Genomic DNA, 21,258 nt, shown 5'->3' with positions numbered 1-21,258 from the left:
CCGTTTACTGGGAGGCCACTGGAGAAAAATGGGTTCCGAAAGGGCACAGGAGAGGGAATTAATTCTGCTGTTGACACAGTTGAATTCAAGCGCCTGTGAAACTGGAAGGCTGGAGCTCTAAACCCTCTGGGTTGAAAGTATATAATTGAAATCTATATAAATATCATTTTGGTTATTAAATCATAACAATTCCACTTATTCCATTACTGTTAATAAAAGTTTGAAGTGCTGTGTTTGAATAACTGCTCATGTCTTTGAAGGCAGAAATGCATCACTATCATAATTAAAGCAGGTCCTTTATACTATTTTTCAAGTAGTGTGCATTTTTTAAAAATATTTTTTTATTGATTTTTTAGAGAGAGAGGAAGGGAGAAGCAGAAAGAGACAGAAACATTGATGTGAGGGAGAACTATCAATCGGCTGCCTCTTGCACACCCCCTACTGGGGATCGAGCCTGCAACCCGGGCGTGTGCCCTGACCAGGAATCGAACCGGTGACCTCTTGGTGCATGGGTCAATGCTCAACCACTGAGCCACACGGGCAGGGAAGTAATGAGTATTTTTATGCCAGCCTCGTGCCTCATACATGTGTTTGCTGAGATTATAAGTGGAAGCTGGTCCTGTGAACTCTGTAGGGAAAGTAGCTATTGTGAGAAGCACACGCACTTTCATTACCCTCTGTCCCAATGAGTTGGAGCAGTACTTTGTTATGAAGGAGCGTCCAGTGAATGGAAAATCCACATCAAAGAGCGCGTTCTGCTTTCCCCTCAGTGAATGCGAAGTTGTTTGCTGAGTAATTGGAGAAGCAGGAGCTACGCTTTGTGGGTTCAAAGGGAAAGCATACATTTCAGATGTCTTGGCCATAGTAGCTCTGAACACGTTTACAGATCGAGACAAGAGATGTAGGTAAGGAAATAATTTGTGGACGACAGAAAACGGAAGTGTTTGATGACGAAGAAATACGACTCTACTAAATGTCCCCCAGGAAAGGCAGCAGGTAAACAAAGGCAGAGGAAGGGAAAGAACGGGGGCGTCCTGAGGAAGGGCAGTCAGGCCCCCGGAGATGATGTTCTCTAGTTAGGGCTGAACTGCTGAGACCACTGCACTTGGTATATTCTAAGTTCCTTTTCTCTGGCTCCTAAGTAGACATTCTCGTTTGGCAATCCACGCTCTTCCCTCCCTCATCCTCGGCAGCCTGCAAACATCCAGCTGTCCAGCCCTACTGAACTTCTTTCCATTTCTTCCACGTGCCATGTTTTATGGTATTTCTAGATTCAGGATCTTTGTACTGTGCCCGAGACAACTGCCAGACACCCGGCTTTCATTCCTCTACCTAGATGATCCTTTCATTCATCACCTTTTCTCAGGGTAGAAATCGCTGCTTCTGACAATGTCTCTGAGACGCCACCTCTAGCTCGGAGGACATTTGCATCTGCCCCTGGGGCAGCCGTCTGCTCCCGGTTACTCTGCCCTGATCGGATGTTCCTTTGTTGTTACTCCTGCACAAAGGAAGGAATGAAAGCAGGTGGCTTGGGGAGCCTCAAGAATGCCTTCCCACCATCCGAGTGGTGTGCTCAGCCTGGTGGAGCTCAGGCCTAGAACACAGGGAGAACTGAGTGAGAAGATTAGAAGAGAAGAAATGTAAAGAAGTGTTTGACTGTGTTTATTTGCTGAAATGCAGACTGTTTAGGAGGAAATTATGGATTCTATTTAATAATTGGTGCAAGTCGATAATTACAAAACTGCTGTTAACTTTGTAATAGTAAGAATATGCATTTTATAATGTAAAAAAATAGTGAGAGTTGGGACTAATTACATCAATAGATTTCAGTTTAGAAAGCATATTAATAAAATGTGAAAAACTGACATGAGAAGTACAAATATTCACCGGAAAAATCCCCGAGAGAACTCGGTAACAGTCTTTACTTTGCCAGGATGCTCATCTGCCATACAACATGTCTGGTTAGGGGGAAAAATGAAAAGCAGCAAATTTGTTAGATTCCCTAGAAAGAAAATTCATCATCAAATTCAATACCTTTTTATTAAGCTACTCCCAGAAGTTAACTGCTAAAACCCTGACCCAGGTGAATTAAATGCAGTCCTTGCTCTCAACTAATACTGTAGCGGAGGAATCCCACTTTCTGTCAACGTTTGCATCAAGCCCTGGCTGCTTTGGCTCAGCGGTTAGAGTGTCGGCCCACAGACCAGAGAGTCCCGGGTTCGGTTCCCGCTAAGGGCACGTACCTCGTTTGCAGTTCGTCCCCGGCCCCGGTTGGGATCATGCGGGTGGCAGCCAGTCAGTGTGTCCTCTCACGTCGATGCTTCTCTCTCTCCCTCTTCCTCCCTCTCTGCCTCCCGCTCTATCTGAAGATAAATGAAAAAAAAAAATGCATCAAAGATCAAGTCTGGTCAGCCAAAATCAAAGAGGATAAATTTTCATTCTTTGCAAAGTTTATAGACTAAAGATTTTAGTTTAATGATGAGTGATGTTAAAATGAATATAAAGTTAACTATTATAATAGCAGAAAATAAGGAAACTTTGCAAAAAATTATCAGAATTATGTCAAAAGAGCCAACGAAGGAGGCTCTCACTGACCAAAGATGAAAATATTTTAGCGTCAGTAAGGATAGTACCTGCAGTTTTGAAACATATATATGTTTAAGTTCATGATAATACTAAAAAAAAAAATCTCATTGGTTACTTCTGAGAGATATTAAGGGGCCAGCTCATTATTTTGAAAACTAATAAATGAAAGGAAAACATCAAACATCTATTCTACTTTTCCTATGAAATTCATATCTCAAGGTAACCAAATAGAAGACTAGAGGAAATTTCTCTTTTAAGATATATTGCAGGTAATAAATAAAGAAAGAAATAATAGAATTAGTATATGACCACTTTGTAATCCTAAATATTAATAGACCAAGTCAATTATTATAATAGTTCATAAAAAGACAATTTGCTTTTCAGTACCAGTCATAGCAGATTAGCTTTTATTGGGCTGTCTTGCTGCCCATAGTGAGTATAATTCCTGGATAAAATTTATATTTAAAAAACTGCTTCAGGGCTTAGAAGTTCAACTTAAAACCAGAGAAACTTGAGAAGACGTGATTTTTGAACGAAGAAAAGCAAACTCCAGGAGATACATATTTAACTGACTTATTCCTGAAAACACAGCCCAGTCTGCAGGGCATCATAATGTTTTTACCAGGCTGAGGAGACAGAGGTCAGCGTGCCAGGTTGCCGGAGTGGCTAGAAATTTAGATCGGAATACTGAAAAGGAGGGAGTCCGAGAGGGAGAGACTCAACTCCTGTAAACAAATTTGCCTTAAATCCTTGGCTGATTCCTGAACCATACATGCTCAAGAGGAGCTACCAAGAACCCAGGTGAAAGTAGGAACGAGGGGATTGAAGTCCTAGAGATTTCAGCCTCTTCCTAGTGCTGGAAAGACCACCTTTGGAGTTCAAGTCCTGCCAATTTAGAGGGACCTATCCAATACCTTGGGCTTGGACTGAAAAACCAGAAAGACATTGCCTTAGGAGTAAAGACCACACTTGAAGACCAGGTGTTATGCCCTAGGGCTGAGGACAAACCAAAATAGACCTTTGTCCCAACAGAGCTTGGAACCAAGCTTTCTCTGGGTCAAGGTGATCTTCCAGCAGTTCAGCTCCTTGGGGACCTCTTCCATTTACTCCCTGCCATACATCCATCCCTCCCCGGTCTCTCCCACCTGTCAGCTCTCCTCTTCCTCTCCCAGCCTTCCCACTAGTCCTTCTTTCCTGACCCTAGACATTTACAGTCATCTACTCAGCTTAAATATCACTTCCTCAGAGATGTCATCCCTAACCAACAACCTCATTTAGATCTCTCTGTTCAAATCTCTCATACAATCCTGTCCTTTTCCTTTCATGCTCCATTTAAAATTTGTAATTATGTATCTTTACACATGGGATACATTGCCTGATGTTTTTCTTTTCCTTCAGATTGGAGGATCTATGAGGACAGATTGTGTTCACTGTTGCAACACCGGCTCCTACTGTAGGACTTGGTCTAGTACCTATTCGTTAAATGGATGAATTAAGAAAAATATCTGATTAGCCCCAATATAAACCATGAAATCAGTAAATATATACAAATTACAAATTTATTATATTCATACAGCAGCAAGTGATTAAAGGAGATGTATCTCTGAAGTGAACATAGGAGATTTCGAATATTTGTCATTATTAAATGATAATACAAATCTTAGTAGTTGTTGAGGCATTTTTGATGCTTCCATTTGATACCCACAGTTTTTATGTGTAGTAAGAGAGGTTGGAATTGTTCTCCACATATTCCAAATAAGGAAATTGAGAATAAGCATGTGACTTCTGTAATATTTATTACGCATACATATTACAAACAGAAATACAACTTACATCCTCCAGTGACACAGTGCACTATCCTTGACATAGGAGCTGCTACGAGTTTCAGATCTGTTTGAAAGGCTAATTTAAGGGGAAGAGATCATCTGTGTTCTCATGGTCTCCCGGAGTGTTGTCATTGACCTTAACCCAGTCTATTTAAAGCCATGATGGTAAAGTCACATTTTCCCTGTGGTTATCTGTAGCATTTGATCCTGTGTCTTCTTCCTTTGTATTGAATTAATTTTAGTTGTTTTAAACTTAAGAGTCCCTTAAATCATTCTGTGTTCTTTTATGCTACTATGCAAAAATAGTACAACCTATTTCCTGTTGATTTCGCGAGTGCTTGGTCTCTTCCCTCCATCGCTTTAAAACCCAGTTCAGTAATGCAGGTCTCAAGTGCCTATACATCATGCTGTTGCTTTAATACTTCACTGTGTAATAGTTTAACAGTGACTCAGTCTGATTTATTTTTCTTAGAAGTCAAAATTGGATCTCTGTTTGCTTAGTAATTCATAGGTAATAATTTTCAAATAAAGAAACAGTATGTATGATCAGTGTTTCAGGCTGACTTCATGTTTAACCTGGAGGAGTTTGGTCTATAGCCCTCTCCAGAGTCGCTTTCTTTTTCTATTTATATTTTTGAGATGATTCCTAAAGAATTAATAGGAGAAGACTTGTGTTTTTTTCCCCAAGATATCTTTCGTGACCTTCAAATAATGTCCATTTTCTGTTATTCAAGAATTTGTTTTCCGGTTTACTCATTTTCTATTCCTTTTTTTTTTTCTTTTAAAAGTCTTTGTCAACTGACCTCATCAGTAATGTGATGATTCATAGTTTAACTCACAGAATCAATTTCTCTTTGAAGCATCTTTCAGGTACAAGTCACTACCACCTCCACATTTTCTGCAAGTATCGCCCACAATATAGATGAAGAAAACATTTATTTCCCATGGTACCATTCAGTGTGCAATGAGCTTATGCATTTTCAGAGAAGAGTTTTCTGTCACCTTCTTGTTCTTCTTGTCAGATGACCCTGATGCTGTCCTGTGCCTCAGGATCACTCAGGAACCTGAGTTCCTGGGTGTGGCTCAGGCAGAACCCAACATGTTGACCGATTCTCCTCAGTTGTCTAACAGGGTGGGACCGTGCAACTCAATTTAAGAAACCAGCTCTTGAATGTGATTTTCTTAGTAATCCACTTGGAGGGTGGGAGAGCATTGTGTCTTCCAATGGCAACCTGTCACAATTTGAGAAGCCTCAAACTTCTGTTGGGATGCAGGGGTGAGGCAAGGACACCGGGTCAGGTGGCAGATATTGTAATGAGGAGTGTGTTTGCGTGTGAAATACGCAGAGGGAGAAAAACTGTTCGCTGCTCACGAGGTAAAGCATCTCCGCAGCTCCTCTCTGAGGCTGAGAGGGTCACTCCTCCCGCACAGGTTAGAAATCACTCGGGACCGTCCTGCTGCAGAAGCAGAGCTCCTTGGGGGGAAAGTGCTTTGTTTTTATGCATCGCGGTGTCTTCCCCCGGGTGCACAGAGAACCCTCGATAAATATGCTGCAGGAGGAAGCACAGACTACACATCAGCAATACCACTCCTGACACAACTCCCTGAGGGAAATTTGAATATTTTCTATTGGAAAACCCTGCATTTCACGGAAGATTGTATTTCTGAATCATGCAAATAAAGCAGACAGGGCCTCTTTCCCAGTGTCACGGGGAGAATTGGATATGAGGGTAGGGCCCACAATCTTTGTGAGTCTCTTCTTTCTTTGATTCCTGCTATAAATGAGAAGATTGGAGATGGAGGTATTCACTGAGGAGGATTCAGGTCACCGACAATTGCCATGGTAAGCCAGCTCAGGCATTCGCTGACAGCAGAGAAAAAGCCACAGAACCCGCAGGTGCTCCGAACCGTTCTTGCTGCATGACCCGCCAGTGACATTGATAACTGAGCATTTCTGGTGCGCTACAGAAATTCACTGTTTTTTAAAGAGGCCCCTTTAAAAAAATAAGTAGCCCACATGTATTTATTAAACTGTTTTCTGTACCTCCTTCCGTGCCCCATATTCTAATAATAAATAACAGCATCAGCGTTAGTCATCGCCAACCTTTACTGAATTCCAAATTATGTGCCAACAACCCTTCCAAAAATTATGCAGAGGTACATTCCTTCACCAGTGCTATGAAGAGTACACCGTGGTTATTCCCGTGTTACAGATGAGGGTTCGGGGGGCGAAGAGGTTCAGTAACTTCCTGGGAGAGAGGAAACCGTGCCTTGTCACCTGCAAATACGTCACATTGTGTGTCACAGGCACGTCGCCGACGTGATTGAATCGAGGATCTTGACATGGGAGATGATCCTGGGTCAGGCAGAGGGACTCAGTGCCATCGCAAGGTCCTTGTAAGAGAGGTGAAAGGGTCAAAGTCAGCGGGGACGTGACCCTGGCAGCAAGAACGAGAGGGACCGTGAGAACTGAAAGTTGCTCTGACACTGTCCTGCCCGCGAAGGCAGGAGGTTCGAGCCAGGAACGCAGGCGGTGGCTGGACCCTGGCAGAGGGAAGGAGGGAGTCTCTTCTAGAGGCGTCAGAAGAAAGCAGCCCCCCAACCTCCATCACCTAGACTATAGGACTTCTAAACTCCCAAACTGTAAGATAATACATTTGTGTTGTTTTACGTGACCACATTTGTGGGCGTTTGTTACAGTAAACATAGGGAACTCGCACGCTTGCCCACGGAGGAAGGAAGAGTCAGAGCTACACAGAGAGGTTGTCTTAACCACCAGGCTAAACTGCAGTCCTGTGGACAGTATTTAAAATGGCCCAGAAGAGGCTAGACTGAAGGACATGACTGTGCCAGAATAATTTTCAACTTGTTACTGGAAAATTAGAGTTCCTGCGCTCCCCATGGTGAGCCTGGGCGTGACAGGGCTGTTATTAATACCATAATGATCCAGCCATTAAAATAGAACCGCAGTTAATAAGCATACTAATGAACACATTTACAGTTAGAAAAATAATTCTTTCTTGCAATCAGGTAACACGTCTTTGACATCTTTGGACGATAGGTCTTTTACTGTTATAAACTTTGTTAACTTCTGATTTCCGATTTTTTCTATAGTCAATTTTCGAATACCTCTATTTTTTCTATTTATACAATTCAACTGTGTGCAAAAGATTTTTTTCCCAAAAGTGTGTGACAAAAGACAGGAATAAATGCGTTATTGACTATGAATTTAAATATTAATATTATTTTGGATACTTAACTTAGTGTTTTTATCTAAACACATAATTATTGAGTTGGATTAATTTTATTAATGGTGTATACTCAGATCTCTTATAGGTTAGATTTAATGTAAAGAAATATTGTTGTAAATCATCTGCACTTTTCTTTTGTGAGAATGTGTTTGCATTGGCAATGCTCTATTAAGAGTTCAAAATCTGAAAATCTTTGTGGAATAGTGAGAATAAACTCACCCTGAACATTACCAGTGATGGCTGAGACTTGAAATGTTTCTTTTCTAGTCAGTGATGTAAAGTCCAAGTATGCTTTTTATTTATTTTTTTATAATCCTCACCCAAGGATATTTTTCCATTTATCTTCAGAAAGAGAGAGAGAGAGAGAGAGAGAGAGAGAGAGAGAGAGAGACACCGATGTGAGAGAGACACATTGATTGGTCTCCTCCCGCATAACCTCTACCAGGGCCGGGGACTGAACCACAACCGAGGTCGGGCCTTGACCAAATTGAACCTGTAACTCTTCAGTTTGCAAGCCAAAGCTCTACCCACTGAGCCAAACCAGCCGGGGCCCAAGTATGCTTTTTAAGTTAGTAGTGTTGAAAGTAAAATTTTCAAAAATGTAAAAACATGACTCATTCAAATACAGAATAAACACTTATCAAAGATGTATTTGAGTCATTAGCGAAGGACTCAGAGGGGTAAAGCTGTCCAGGGGACTGAGTGCATGCAGGAATCCAAGAAAGAGTATTGGGTGACCCTTACTGGGTTAAGTACGCAATGGCTAATGTCCGTCAGGGCAATAAAAAAAAAAAAAAAAAAGCTTTGGGGATGTATTTTCTACCAGACAGAAGTCATTTGAATCTCTAATGGGAAAAATATCTACAAATTAACATGTTACTTAACAGATTCAGTAATCAGTAATAAATTGTAAAAGCAGACATTTATTAATTTTAGAATGAAATAATCTTTAGATGGGTCCTGTTAGAAAATGCTCAGTATGGCTTTGAAAAAAACGTGAAGTTCTGCCTTTGATGTATTTTTCAGTTTCTCCAGTTTTTCTTAACAGTGGTGAGAGCACTTTCAAGAGAGTCTCTACGCCTGTATTCCCCACACCACGTTTGGAGTGAGTGCGAGATGCTAATGATGACACATGAATTCAAATGCTCTCTCTCTCTCTCTCAAAAGACTTTTTCAGAGAGTTTCAGATTTTTATTTAAAAACATTTTTTTTTATTCTTTATTGATTTTACAGAGAGAGGAAGAGAGAGGAAGAGAGAGATAGAAACATCGATGAGAGAGAACATCAATTGGCTACCTCCTGCATGCCCCCCACTGGGGATTTGGCCCACAGCCTGGGCATGTGCCCTGACCCGGAATCGAACCGGTGACCTCTTGGTGCATGGGTAGATGCTCAACTGCTGAGCCACACCGGCCAGGCTGTTTCAGATTTTTATATCTTTAACTTAGTGTTTTATGATTACGGTTTAAAATTGTATGCTTTTCATATATCAGATATGTTGCATAGCTTTTCATAACAGTGACTTATATTAGAGACATTGTAAGTGAGTTTTCTATCTAAAGTAATATCGTTAGGAATCATCTGAATATTTGTCTCCTGTGAGAATCTTCGTATACATAAGTTGTGTGTGTATATATAATCCTGTACTGACACTGTACTTGCATTCTGAGTTATGTTTAGCTTTTTTCCCTGCAGGGTGTTGTTCCCGTGCACGTGCCTCTGTGATGAGATGGTAGCTAGTCTGTCGATTCCCACACGTCACTATTTCTGGTTTTCAGGCCCCATTTTTCAAACAGCCCTGCTCCTGCCTCCTCCTCCCGAGAGCTAAATTACTGGCTGTCCCTGTAATGCCCAGCAGTCCTCAGAGCTTCCTTTCAGGCAGTGAAGAAGAGATGTGTTGGGAGAATGTGTCTTGGAATGAAATGTTCTAAGAGTAACTCTCATTTATGAGCACAAGAACTGGACTTAAAGACCACGGGGAGTAGGAAATTATTGACTTAGAGTCAGGATTCTAGACCTGAGGACCAAGTTTCCTCAGCTACCTTAACTAAAGTGACCCCAGTCTTTTAACCTTGATCAGAATACCCGTTACAGTCTATAATCATTTATTAACGTATTTGTTCTCTTGATAATTATTGCCTGTCTTCACTGAATGTAAGCCCCATAGGGCTGGGGCCATGTCTGTGTTGATCACTCTTTTTGTCTAACAAAACGTGCCTCAAATATGATGAACTAATAAATATAGTTGAGTGACTGCACCAACTTTGTGTTATACTGTAAAGTAAAAAGAAAATAGGTAGGAGTGAGAGAAAATGGCAAGTACCTTCAGTTTAAGACTCGAAACAATATACCATTGCTTTGGGCATCAGTTGTCTGATATGGTTTTCACTATTTCATTTTGCTGATGGAAATATTCCAGGCACAAAAGCTGTAGGTGCCATGAAAGGTTAATATGACCATTATAGTATAATAACAACAATAGTAAAGAAGATTTAAAAAAAAAAAGAAAGAAATAGTAGGCTAAAGTAACACAGACTAAACCTTTCCTGGGGGAATAAAATTCTCTTGGTAGCTAATTCCAAAAATAGACTTTATCTAAAATAAAATCATTATTACGATGGTTGCCTTTAAGCGATACATTAACTCAGAGATAACGGCATTGCTCCAAATGTATCCACATTTAAAGTCTGTCTTATTGGAATTTTTCTTAATTTGTTGTAATCTAATAATCGCAGAACACATTATTTGTATTTGACACAGAGTTATGTTTTTACTGTGCCCATTTTTTTTAGCTTTATAACAAGGAATAATTGTTCAGTTACCATTCTTCCTACAGAATGCAATGTTTATTCATGTGCACTTGGTGAATTCTTTATAAACACATTAGCAAGATGTGGAAAAATCAAACCTCTGAAATTTCAAAAGATAGCTGTATAAAATAGTTGAAAAAATTTGGGTGGTGGTGAATATAAATGATTCTCATTAAATATTGTAGAGAATCTGAACGAAATGCATATTTGGGTGTACTAGAGTAATGGTAATAATTTTGTCGAAGGAAACAAGATGAGTCAACATTCATGTCATTTCGTTTACTGGGAGAAATCAGCTAGCCAGTTGAAAAATAGCTTCGTATTTTATTGGATTTTCTTCACCTCTTCATTTATTACATGAATGCATTCTCAAGGGTAATTGTCTTTAAAAAAAAAATCTTTGACTTGTGAAATGTAGAAAACACTGCTAAGCTTTTGGAGTATTATCAATTCTTTGTGTTTCTTGTTCAGGGTGCAACTGATTTTGACAGATGAACTGTTATGCTACCGGTATAACATGACATCTTTTTTCAGATGAGCTGAATAAAAGTGGTCTTGACAATGAGCAGATAAGACACTGACAGAAAGCTGAAAAAACATGTCAATGTCACAGTTATGACACAAATGCAGCAGAACAGCCCCTATAATATCATTAAGTGAATGTCTTTTTAACGATGCCCTTGAGAAGACAGACAGTAGCATTGTTCTCAAATACTATTACTTAGTCACAAAAATAATAAAATAAAACAAAACACAAAGGTCAGTTTGATATTTATTTGAAGTGGCATTTGATGAGTCTGATGTATGTGTGTGTATTTGGACGCAGAACTCCTTTATATATGGCAGATATGAAAGAATTTTGAGATGTCGAAACCACTTTTATAGGAGCCAAAAAAAGCATTTAACTTCAACATTTCAAGAACACCATTAAAAATACTGTTTGTAGCCCTGGCTGGTTTGGCTCAGCGGTTGGAGAGTCGGTCTGCGGACCAGAGAGTCCTGGGTTCGGTTCCTGCTAGGGGCATGTGCCAAAATAAATAAAATAAAAATGTGGGTTTGTTTAAAACAAAAAACAAAAAATTGATTGTGGAGTATGCAAAGTGGTTTTATGGATATTGATATCACAATTTTTCTGCTATTCTTTTTTTATGGGATGAGAAGGCCCTTAATAATATGAGAAAATTAGAAATACATTTTAAAATGAATTTTGTAAATAGGTTAGTAAAGACTAAAATGGAATCAATCCCAGGTATCAAGAGAGAGTTAGACATGTGGTGGTTTTATTTTACCTGATTATGATGGGCTCAGAGCTGAACTTTACATGTATGTATGTATGTATGTATGTATGTATGTATGTATAAATGATGCTTTTTCTATACATAGACATTTAAAATGTTTAATGGAAAGCATATTCTCCCTAGAATGACTTTTAATGTCTTTGTCTCTAGGATCAGAGGTGGTTGATCTTGATGGACGAAGTTCTCTCCTCTACAGAGTTCATCAAAAACCCCTAAGCACAATAAAGGAGATTATTTCTTTGAAATTTAAAACCATGCAGAGTGATGGGATTCTGCTCCACAGGGAAGGGCAAAATGGAGATCACATCACACTGGAATTGAGAAGAGGAAAACTCTTTTTACTTATTAATTCAGGTAGCACTATGTGGTGAAATGCTTGAAAATCTGGTCATGCACATATCACTTCAGTAACTTCATGCGTTTATGCCTTATAACAATTAAGGTCCCTTATTTCTAGGTTAAGGGCGTGTGTGTGTGTGTGTGTGTGTGTGTGTGTGTATGCCAACACTGTACTCTCATTTAAAATTGTACTTTCATTTAAAATGGTTCAGTTTCTTTTTCAAATTGTATAAGACCAATAGACTTGCATATCATGAAGAAAGAGATGGGTCCTTAAAAAATATTAAGGTAGTAAAAATAATGAGGTTGTAGCAAAGATAAAATTTAGATTGAAAATAAGCACGTGGTGGGCAATGCCAAGAAAAAGAATGAACAGTGGAAGAGATTGCAGCCAGGTTGAGAGGATATGCTAGTCCCACGTCAGGTACGTCACACTGGAGTTTGGGGTGACGTGCCTGGAAGGAGACTGCATCGTTATGAAAGATGGTGACTCGCAAAAGGGGAGCTTTGTGTTTAGACTGGGGATACTGGTGCTTCTGTTTATTTTTTTCTCTTCTAAGGTGACGCTAAGCTGCCCTCGCCGCCCACGCCGGTCAACCTCACGCTGGGCAGCCTGCTGGACGATCAGCACTGGCACACGGTGCTGGTCCAGCGCTCGGGCAGCCTCGTGAACCTGACAGTGGACGAGCACCGGCATCACTTCCACGCCCAGGGGCCGTTCAGTTACCTGGGTCTTGATTACGAGGTGTGATGGTTCTGTTTCAGTTGACACAGGTTTCAGGATGTGCTTGAGGTTAAGCCCAGCCGAAGGCAATCTGCCGTTGGGAACCCCACTTTCAGAGTGAATCCAAGTCCTGGTGAAGGGTTTCCTATGTGCCGTAGCAGATTTGGGTGTATCCTAGAGCCTTCGTCTTTCTCACGATATGTTACTGTATTATTAGAGAGAGAGATCATCTTTTTTATCTGACATGTGTAATCACAGAATGTCACATGTACGAAATCTCCAAGAAGAGATCTCATTACCACAAGTAAATATAAATTGTGTTGCCTGCTTTTTGTTATAGGGCACCCCTGAACAGATTTATTGGGAGGATATAACAATGAATAGACTAATTAATTAACAATCAATTCAGATATATAAATATCAGTGTGTGCCAGAAATGTATATAAAGTAAAATGTGACTGTAATCAGTTACATTTATTGAATAAATCAAGTTTACCATGGATAAAAAAAAAAAAGGTGTTTTCATTCATCAACCAACAAATATCTGGGTGTGATTAGCAACTTTTCAGAATTATTAAACTCGAATATAAATGAAAACTGAAAGCATATACATTTGTATAAATTAGCTTTAAAATCTGTATCTTTATTTTTAAAAGTATCTCCGTATGACATTAACAATATGGCTGTGTAGGGCGATGACAAATTGATCTGTGTGACGATGACAGTGTAGTCTCTAATCATAACTATTTAAACAGATCAACAGAAAATCACTAAACAATATTATTGATGCCATTTTTCTTTCTAAGATCAGCTTTGGAGGGATTTCAGCACCTGGAAAATCAGTGTCATTCCCCCATAAAAATTTCCATGGGTGTTTAGAAAACCTCTACTACAATGGAGTGGATATCATTGATTTGGCCAAGCGACAGAAGCCACAGATCATCACTACGGTAAGAGAGCCTTTGTGTGAAGGAAGGAGCGGAAGCCGAGTGGCTTTTCCACGGGACAAATGGCTCCATTTTGGATTCCCATGTGATACGATGATTTAGAATTTACTTGTATTCTTTCAAAGCTTTTCTATGCTTGGCAATATGCCTATAAGGGGTTAATCCTATCTAAAGAATCATAATTCACAAGACACGATTATTTTATTTTATATGGAGTAAAACAGGTTTGTTTTGTTTTTTCTTGGCAGTTGATAATTTTGTTATGATATTATTATTCCCAGGAGACTAATTTCTTTTGCTCTGTAATTTCCTTAATAAGATATTCCCTGACAAACTCTCTAAACAAGCATACCGAGTTCCTGGAATCAGATAACATCCATGTATATTAGAGAGGCATTTGAAAAACGTGTATTTTGCCATGCTCATTCATAACAAATACAGGAAACTAATAGGCTATTACAGCATCGCATCTGCCAATCTGTCCCAGCAGCGCTGTTGGTCAGGCTGCCCTGTATTCTGATTCCATGGAAATACGGCAGAATTTGGAGATAACTATCGGTCAGGGTTCAGCGGGGAAATCAGCGCTGCGATGAGTTTTATGAACAAGGGATCTGCTTGGGAGCTTGGAGCTTAGCTATTGTCAGAGGGGCTGGGAAGCGGAGGCCAGCTGTCGGCGGAGGGCTGTGACGGGCCAGGGCTCGCTGGCCCCAGCCCCGCGGTCCTTCACTGCGCATGAGCACACGCTCAGGAGGAAACCGGCCAACCCTCCCCTTCTAACTCCAGTACCCTGCGAGCTCCCCCCTTGGCTAACTGTTAACCAGAACCAGACAAGAAGAGGCTGTGAAACACGGTTTCCAGTGTAACCAGCTTACACACATACCCATTTGCATAGGTCGCTTTAATTGTTTAAAATTCAATATGTAAAGTTAAGCTTACGTATCTGCACATTTCAAAGCACATCATAGAAATATTTATTGTTTACAAAATATTTATTCCTAATTCTCTGTGTGAATTAGTAGCATTTATATGAGTAGAACATTTAGCAATTTTTTTAATGTATTGATATTAGAGAGAGAACGGGGGTGGGGGGAGACATCGACTTATTGTTCCACTTACTCGTGCACTCACTGGTTGGCTCTTGTATGGACCCTGACTGGGGACTGAACCTGCAACCTTGGCGTATGGGGACAGGGCTCTAACCACTTGGCTACACCGCCAGGGCTCCAATGAAATTTTAAAACAGTTCTCTTTTTTTATAATTAGAAAAATGATTTAAAAGGAAAATCAAATATTATAGGTAGATAGGTGTGTGATTAATTGACAAAATGAGTTTCCAGAAACTCATGCAACTAACACCCACTTTTCATTGGCAAGACGATTTGCAGGGTAGCAGGCAGCTGTCCAAACTAAGCATGAGACCAAACCGCAGCTGGTAAACATTTCCATTTTTACTACGTTTGCTCATCTATAATTGCCTTTACATTATAGGCTAGTGTAGTTTACTCTTTAGCTTTTGTTATTTCATTCATTGGGACAAGATATTTGCCCATAATGAAAGCTAATACACTTTAAACAGAATCACAATATCACCAAAAACTTTTGTTTAACCAAGGCCAAATGGGTTAACTCCAGTGTCTCTTCTTCTAAATAAAGTTGATTTTATTGATTTTTCAAATCTATATTTGGAAAATTTATTAAGGATTATTTTCAGGAAAAACACAAACATTTATCTTCATTTCTGAAACATGTTAAGGAACATGTTTAATTCTTTCTAAACAATTCAGAGGTGATTTTTTGTAGACAGTATTTTAAAACAAATCTATGCGATACAATGTATCCTGGAGATCTATTCCAAAGCCATTAGATGAGAAATAGTACATGTAAATCTGATGATAAGGGCATACTGAGAAGAAAAAGACAAAAATAGTTTAAAAAGGGAATGTGAATAGTACATTGTACATTGTAGTGACCAATGTAAAACCTACAGAGGAAAAAAAAAAAAAGAAAAATGAAGAATAAGCAGAAGACACGCAGACTTTTCTGAGGAAAGCAAGTCCAAAAGAGCAACGAATTCATGAAAAATGCTCAGAATCACTATTAGTAAGGTCAATGAAAAATAAATAAGAATGAAATATTGCTTTGACATTTTTGTCATTGAATTTGTACAGATTTAAAAGGTCTGTAATACCTATTCCTGCCAAGGATGTGAGGAAAAGGATATCCTCATTTATTACTGGTGGAAGAGTGGACTAGTTCAGCTTTTTCTTTTAGAAAGAGAAGCTGGAAATATTTATTAAAACATATAGGCACCTATTGTTCTGTATTTAGAACCTTCTTCACACAGTTATTTATGACAGTATTATTGGGAGAGGCGAGACCTGGACACAGTGCATGTACATTAACAGGAAAACAATCGAGTACAACTTGGACCATTCACATGATAAATAAAGAGAAGAAAGTAGGCTTATGTCAGATAACTCAGAGGAAGTTCCACAAGGTATATTTCAGTGATAAAGTCATGATGCAGTAAATGGCTCCTATTTTTGTAAAACAAATAATGCCCAGTGTGTAGGTATATGTATTCATCAATATATATTAAAGTGTGTGTATGTATTTATAATTGAGCATATAGCTGAAAGTGTGTGTGTGTGTGTGTGTGTGTATAACAGAGAAGACCTGTGTGTATAGCAGGTCATTAATATTGGTTATGCTACGAGATTCATTAGAAGCCAAAGGCAGCAAAGGGATAAAAATGGAAAGCCAAGTAAAAGACAAAAACAAAGAGTTGGCTTAAATACAATTTTATTAAATTAAATTACACTGGGCTAGATGCCTTTGTGAAAGTTGAGAGATAGGGAGAAAAGGATTTCACCTAGAGAGCGCAGGCAAGAGTTGCCTGATTCTAATCACCGGATTTGAATGTATGGCAAGAGTGTGGATTTTCATGTTGATAGCAACGCGTTGTTTTAAAGCGAGGATCATTTGAGATTGATAAATAGCCTTTGCGAATATTTCAGTTTCTATTGCTAATGTGATACGACTCCTTCTTAAAGCTTCTTCTTTGACTTTATTCTCAGGGAAATGTGTCGTTTTCTTGTTCACAACCACAATCTGTGCCTGTGACTTTTCTCAGCCCCAGGAGTTACTTAGCGCTGCCGGGCTCTTCCGGGGAGGACGAGGTGGCTGCTGCTTTTCAATTTCGAACCTGGAATAATGCAGGGCTTCTGCTATTCAGTGAACTTCAGCTGGTTTCAGGGGGTCTCCTCCTCTTTCTTAATGATGGAAAACTTAAGCTGAATCTCTACCAGCCTGGAAAATTACCCAGTGACATCACAGCAGGTAATAAGCGTATCCCCGCAGGCAAGGCGTATGCGTCTGAAAGATTTCATTATCCCTCCGTCCCTTCCCCATGCCATTTTATGCATAACCAAAAAATTAATATATGTTTAATAAATGAACACTTGAGTTAATAAGATTATCAGTACTCTTCCTTAGAGGAACTGGATTCTAATTTTTTTTAAAAAAAATATGGCTCCACAGTAGCAATTCTTATTAACCCAAATGATACTTCTGGGGGAATGGAAATTTCCTTCTACGACCCTCTCATCCACTCCAGACAGAGCAACATACGCTGAGGAAATCTGTTTGGGGGAAAATGTGAAAGACTTTGGAATGGGCCCAAAAGTTTACTGAGTGTCTTCAGTGGAAAACTCGGTTTGTCTACTATGTTTATTAGTCTTCCCTGGTCTGTGAGAGAAAGGAGGAGATCTGTCTTGGATCTATATTGTATGTCTACATTAGTATGGTAAAGCCTAAATACTAATTCCAAGTGACTTTACTTGCGGATGTATTCCATGCAGAGTTGGATATATTTTGGGAGGATGAAAATATTCATGCAAAGTTCCTCATTTCAGCACCAAAAGGAATTCTCTCTACTTCTAGGCAATACGCTATCATTTTAATGATTTGAGGTAATATAATTAAGGAGACTATATGAGTGTCTGGAAAATTAATGTCTAATTTAGGTCAGTGCTTTGGGTGAAGGATATTTTTGTCTCTTCATTAAAATTATATAGTTTTTGACAAGGGATCTCCATCACATTTTCATATATATGGAATAACGTTTAAGCCCAGCAACTGGAGGTCACATTGGGGTAAATTGCTACATCAATTTAATAAATGATCTTTAAAAACAATTTAAAGATGCCATTGTACTACTCCTCTATATTAACTATGGCCAAAATTAATAGGTTACGACTGGGAGAGGAAAAAAGTTAAAATATAGTAGAAAACTAAATATAAGAAAACAGATAGACAAATGGATACACATGTGTGTAGTCTTTATCATTTTTGTTGGTCCTCTATCAGTGCAGTTTAAATGTGGGAGCTGGAAGTTCAATATTAATGATAATTTTTGAGAGATACTATGCTGTGACTTTTTAATGTAATGCTCAGAATGTGGTGTATTTGCAGGCTTGACAAAGGAAATACATCAGTGTCATATTAATAATTAGCAGGTTCCCTAAAATGAGGGCCTAAAAATGTACTCCTGCCTTTAATGTGTAGTTTATTGTGATTTATTTGACATCCCAGAAGTGGTTATATTCATAGGCTAATTTTCAACATTTGAAAGAAACTGCTTCAGAACAATGCAACCGAGTTGAGTGAGCCCCATGAAGCTAGTTCATTTCTAAGCACTTTACAGTCATGTGTATTTAATAAATTGTTAGGTACAAGCCAATAAAGAATACATTGCATGATTTAAAAATCTCTAAATTAATGTTTAAATCCATATGCAATATAATCTATTATTACATTATGTGACTTGATGAGATTGTTTTCATAGCTAATAATAAGGAGCCTAGACTGAATATATTGTCAATATAAAAAACTGGCACACTTCAGACAACACAAGTAGGCCTTTATTTACCATCTCTCCCACCCTCATTTTTTCAGTTTCTTTAAAAATATTAACTTTTGCTACTACCATTGTTGTGTTTGAAGGTAGACTATTTAAGTGGTAGTTGGGTAGGTGGTGAGTTCTCTCATAGGGAAAGACTTTCCACCTATGAATACCATGTACGATTTTCAATAATTATATTAGTTGTCAGAATGCATTATAATGAGTCTTTAAAGAGAATCATTTACTGGTAGATTAGTATCCTATTACACTAACTGTTTCCATTATAAAGGGATGGCTTGATTTTTCTCAGCTACTGGAGATATAAGTTACACATTTTTTATGTTTTAAAAACTCAAGAGTTTTATCTTTTACAGCAGCGGGATAAAAATTAAATTGTGTTGAGGAAGAAATGAATTAAGCACGTGTTTGAATGATCAGGCTACGTTTTTAATTCATGTACAGTTTCGCCAGTTGTCATTTGGAATACTTTGAAAATAGTACGTCGGCTTATATCATTTTTGAAACATTAAAGCTGATATATTAGCCCAAATCATAAATTGTATTAGCGGCTCTACAGAACACCTTATGACAGACACAAAGTATTTTCCATCTTCGTCACTTTTATAGATGTCACAGCAAAAATCATTCAGATGGCGTCCCAAACCCAATGAATGGTACTTACATTGTTACATTGTATAGTCTGCGGTGTTTTCCCATTGAAAACAAATTCTTGATTGTCAAGTTTGAGATTTCTGCTAGGAGTTTAGCATTTCTGCTGCTGCTTTTGCTTACAGGAGCAGAGGCCTGTGAACAGGCTGGTTGCTGTCCCGGGCAGGGCCTGGCAGGTGCGGCAGGACTGAGCTGCACCTGCGTTTTCCAGGTGTTCAGCATTCGTGATTGTCGTGGCTCTGGCAGAGGTACAGCCCTCTCGATGTGCCTCGCCCAGCAGAAGCCTTTTTCTATTCCCTCTTCTTCCTTTCTACTGTTGGAATATTGCCCCCCATCACTTCCTCAAACTTCCACTTTTCCCCAGGTGATTAGTACCAGCGCCCTCCATATTTTCCTTCCTCCTGGCAAGAGCTGGGGGTGGTTGGGTCCTTAGTCCTGCTCTGTGTAGGGGCGGTGGCTGGAGGAACCTCTGGCACTGTTCCAGAGCTCGGAAAGATGTTTGCGACAGGTAGAGCACGTCAGCTGTTCCTTGAGCGATGGCCTATGTATAATTGCCTTTTGCACCCTTGCAGAGAACCTGCGCACACAGCAGGCTGCTTTTTTTTCGACGTCTCGGGCCTGGGGGCCTGTTACAGTCTTATGAGGGAGCAATGGTGGGTAAGCCGTCCCAGCGTTCCTGTGGCGATTGAGGAGTGCTGGCAGAAGATCAGACACAGGGAGCAGATATAAGTCTTCCTTCTTGCTGTGTTTTGCGTGTTCACATACATGGTTTGGGCCTGAGTGGGTGAGGAAGAGAGAGAGGTGGGGGGGGATGATAGGAGGAGGGGGCAAGAAGAGAAGGAAGAGGAGGAGGAGGAGGGGAAGGAGAAGAGGAGAGAGGAACAGGGAGAGATTTCTGGTCAACAGTCCTATTCGCTGATTATTTTCCATTTATTGCCCCATTCTTCTGTTATTCCATTTGGAGTCGTCGATGCTTTCCACCCAAAGACCACAGTAATCACACCTGTAATCAAACAAGTTTGCTTTATTGCTTATTTCAACAAGAACTCACACCCTGGGAAACCACCGGTGTCTAAATAAAAAGGTGTTAAAGATGATTTATTATTGGATTTTGGGTCGTGTTAGCTGATTTGGGCGAGGGCCAAGAAAGTGGAGAATTGCTCTAGATCAAAAGCTGCCAGGAAGTGAGGGTGATTGAATGAGTAGGTATTGTTTTATTTAGAAGGATGGAGGCATGAAATATGGCTTTAAAAAAAAAACCAAAAAAACCCAAAACAGTTGCCATTGATATTATCCAGGAGAGGAAGTTTAGTATTTTTTGTGGTTTTCACAGTAGCCTGCTTTTGTCTGTGTTTAGGTGAGATTATGTAGTAGTTTTGATTTTCGGGGTCTCATTTACTGTAGTCACCCAGTGACATTGCCTGATGCGGACGTTCTGAGATTATGTTCACCAGGAGAAGCCGAGGCCTAGCTCTGGGCGGCGGTCCCTGCTCGCACCACGGCCTCACCGAGTGCCGGGCCAGCTCCCAGCTGCAGCCCGGGCTGTTCTCGTTCTCAAAGCTACTGGTTTAACTTGAACAAACAGGCAGAGGGGCAGAGGGACCGCAGGACCTGCAGGCAGAAGAGTGTGGTTTTGGAATCAGCTCACCAGCTGGATGCTACCTTGGGTGACTGGTTTATCTTCCTCCAGCCTCGCTTCCTCCGCATTTAAATGCGAATGGTGATAGCAGTGTTGAAGACTAAATGACACAGTGCCTGCAAAGCACGCAGTCCCTGCTATGAATCATAGTTCAATGGAACTGTTATTATTATTGTATTATTATACCAACAACATCCGCCCCCGGACTCAAGAGTTATGAGAGGTGGGAGCAGTGTGCTAGAATTAGCATTTAGTTACCTAACATC

At 39.7% G+C, this 21,258-nt stretch overlaps 1 protein-coding gene across 7 annotated transcripts in view; it reads left to right on the top strand.

Annotated features, from left to right (window-relative positions):
* Positions 1-21,258, top strand: part of CNTNAP4 (contactin associated protein family member 4) — a 253,729-nt gene that overhangs the window by 141,458 nt on the left and 91,013 nt on the right. For 5 of the 7 annotated variants that reach the window (XM_036274253.1, XM_036274254.1, XM_036274258.1 and 2 more), the window contains exons 5-8: positions 11,922-12,125; positions 12,671-12,855; positions 13,641-13,784; positions 16,859-17,120. In XM_036274253.1, the coding sequence (XP_036130146.1) occupies positions 11,922-12,125; positions 12,671-12,855; positions 13,641-13,784; positions 16,859-17,120 (795 nt within the window). The remainder of the gene's footprint in view (positions 1-11,921; positions 12,126-12,670; positions 12,856-13,640; positions 13,785-16,858; positions 17,121-21,258) is intronic. The other 2 variants (XM_036274257.1, XM_036274259.1) reach the window with 1 other exon arrangement.

The sequence above is a fragment of the Molossus molossus genome, unplaced genomic scaffold (genome assembly GCF_014108415.1).
Source record: "Molossus molossus isolate mMolMol1 unplaced genomic scaffold, mMolMol1.p scaffold_m16_p_21, whole genome shotgun sequence".
In the NCBI taxonomy this organism is placed as follows: domain Eukaryota; kingdom Metazoa; phylum Chordata; class Mammalia; order Chiroptera; family Molossidae; genus Molossus; species Molossus molossus.
This window is presented reverse-complemented; position numbering and strand designations above follow the sequence as displayed.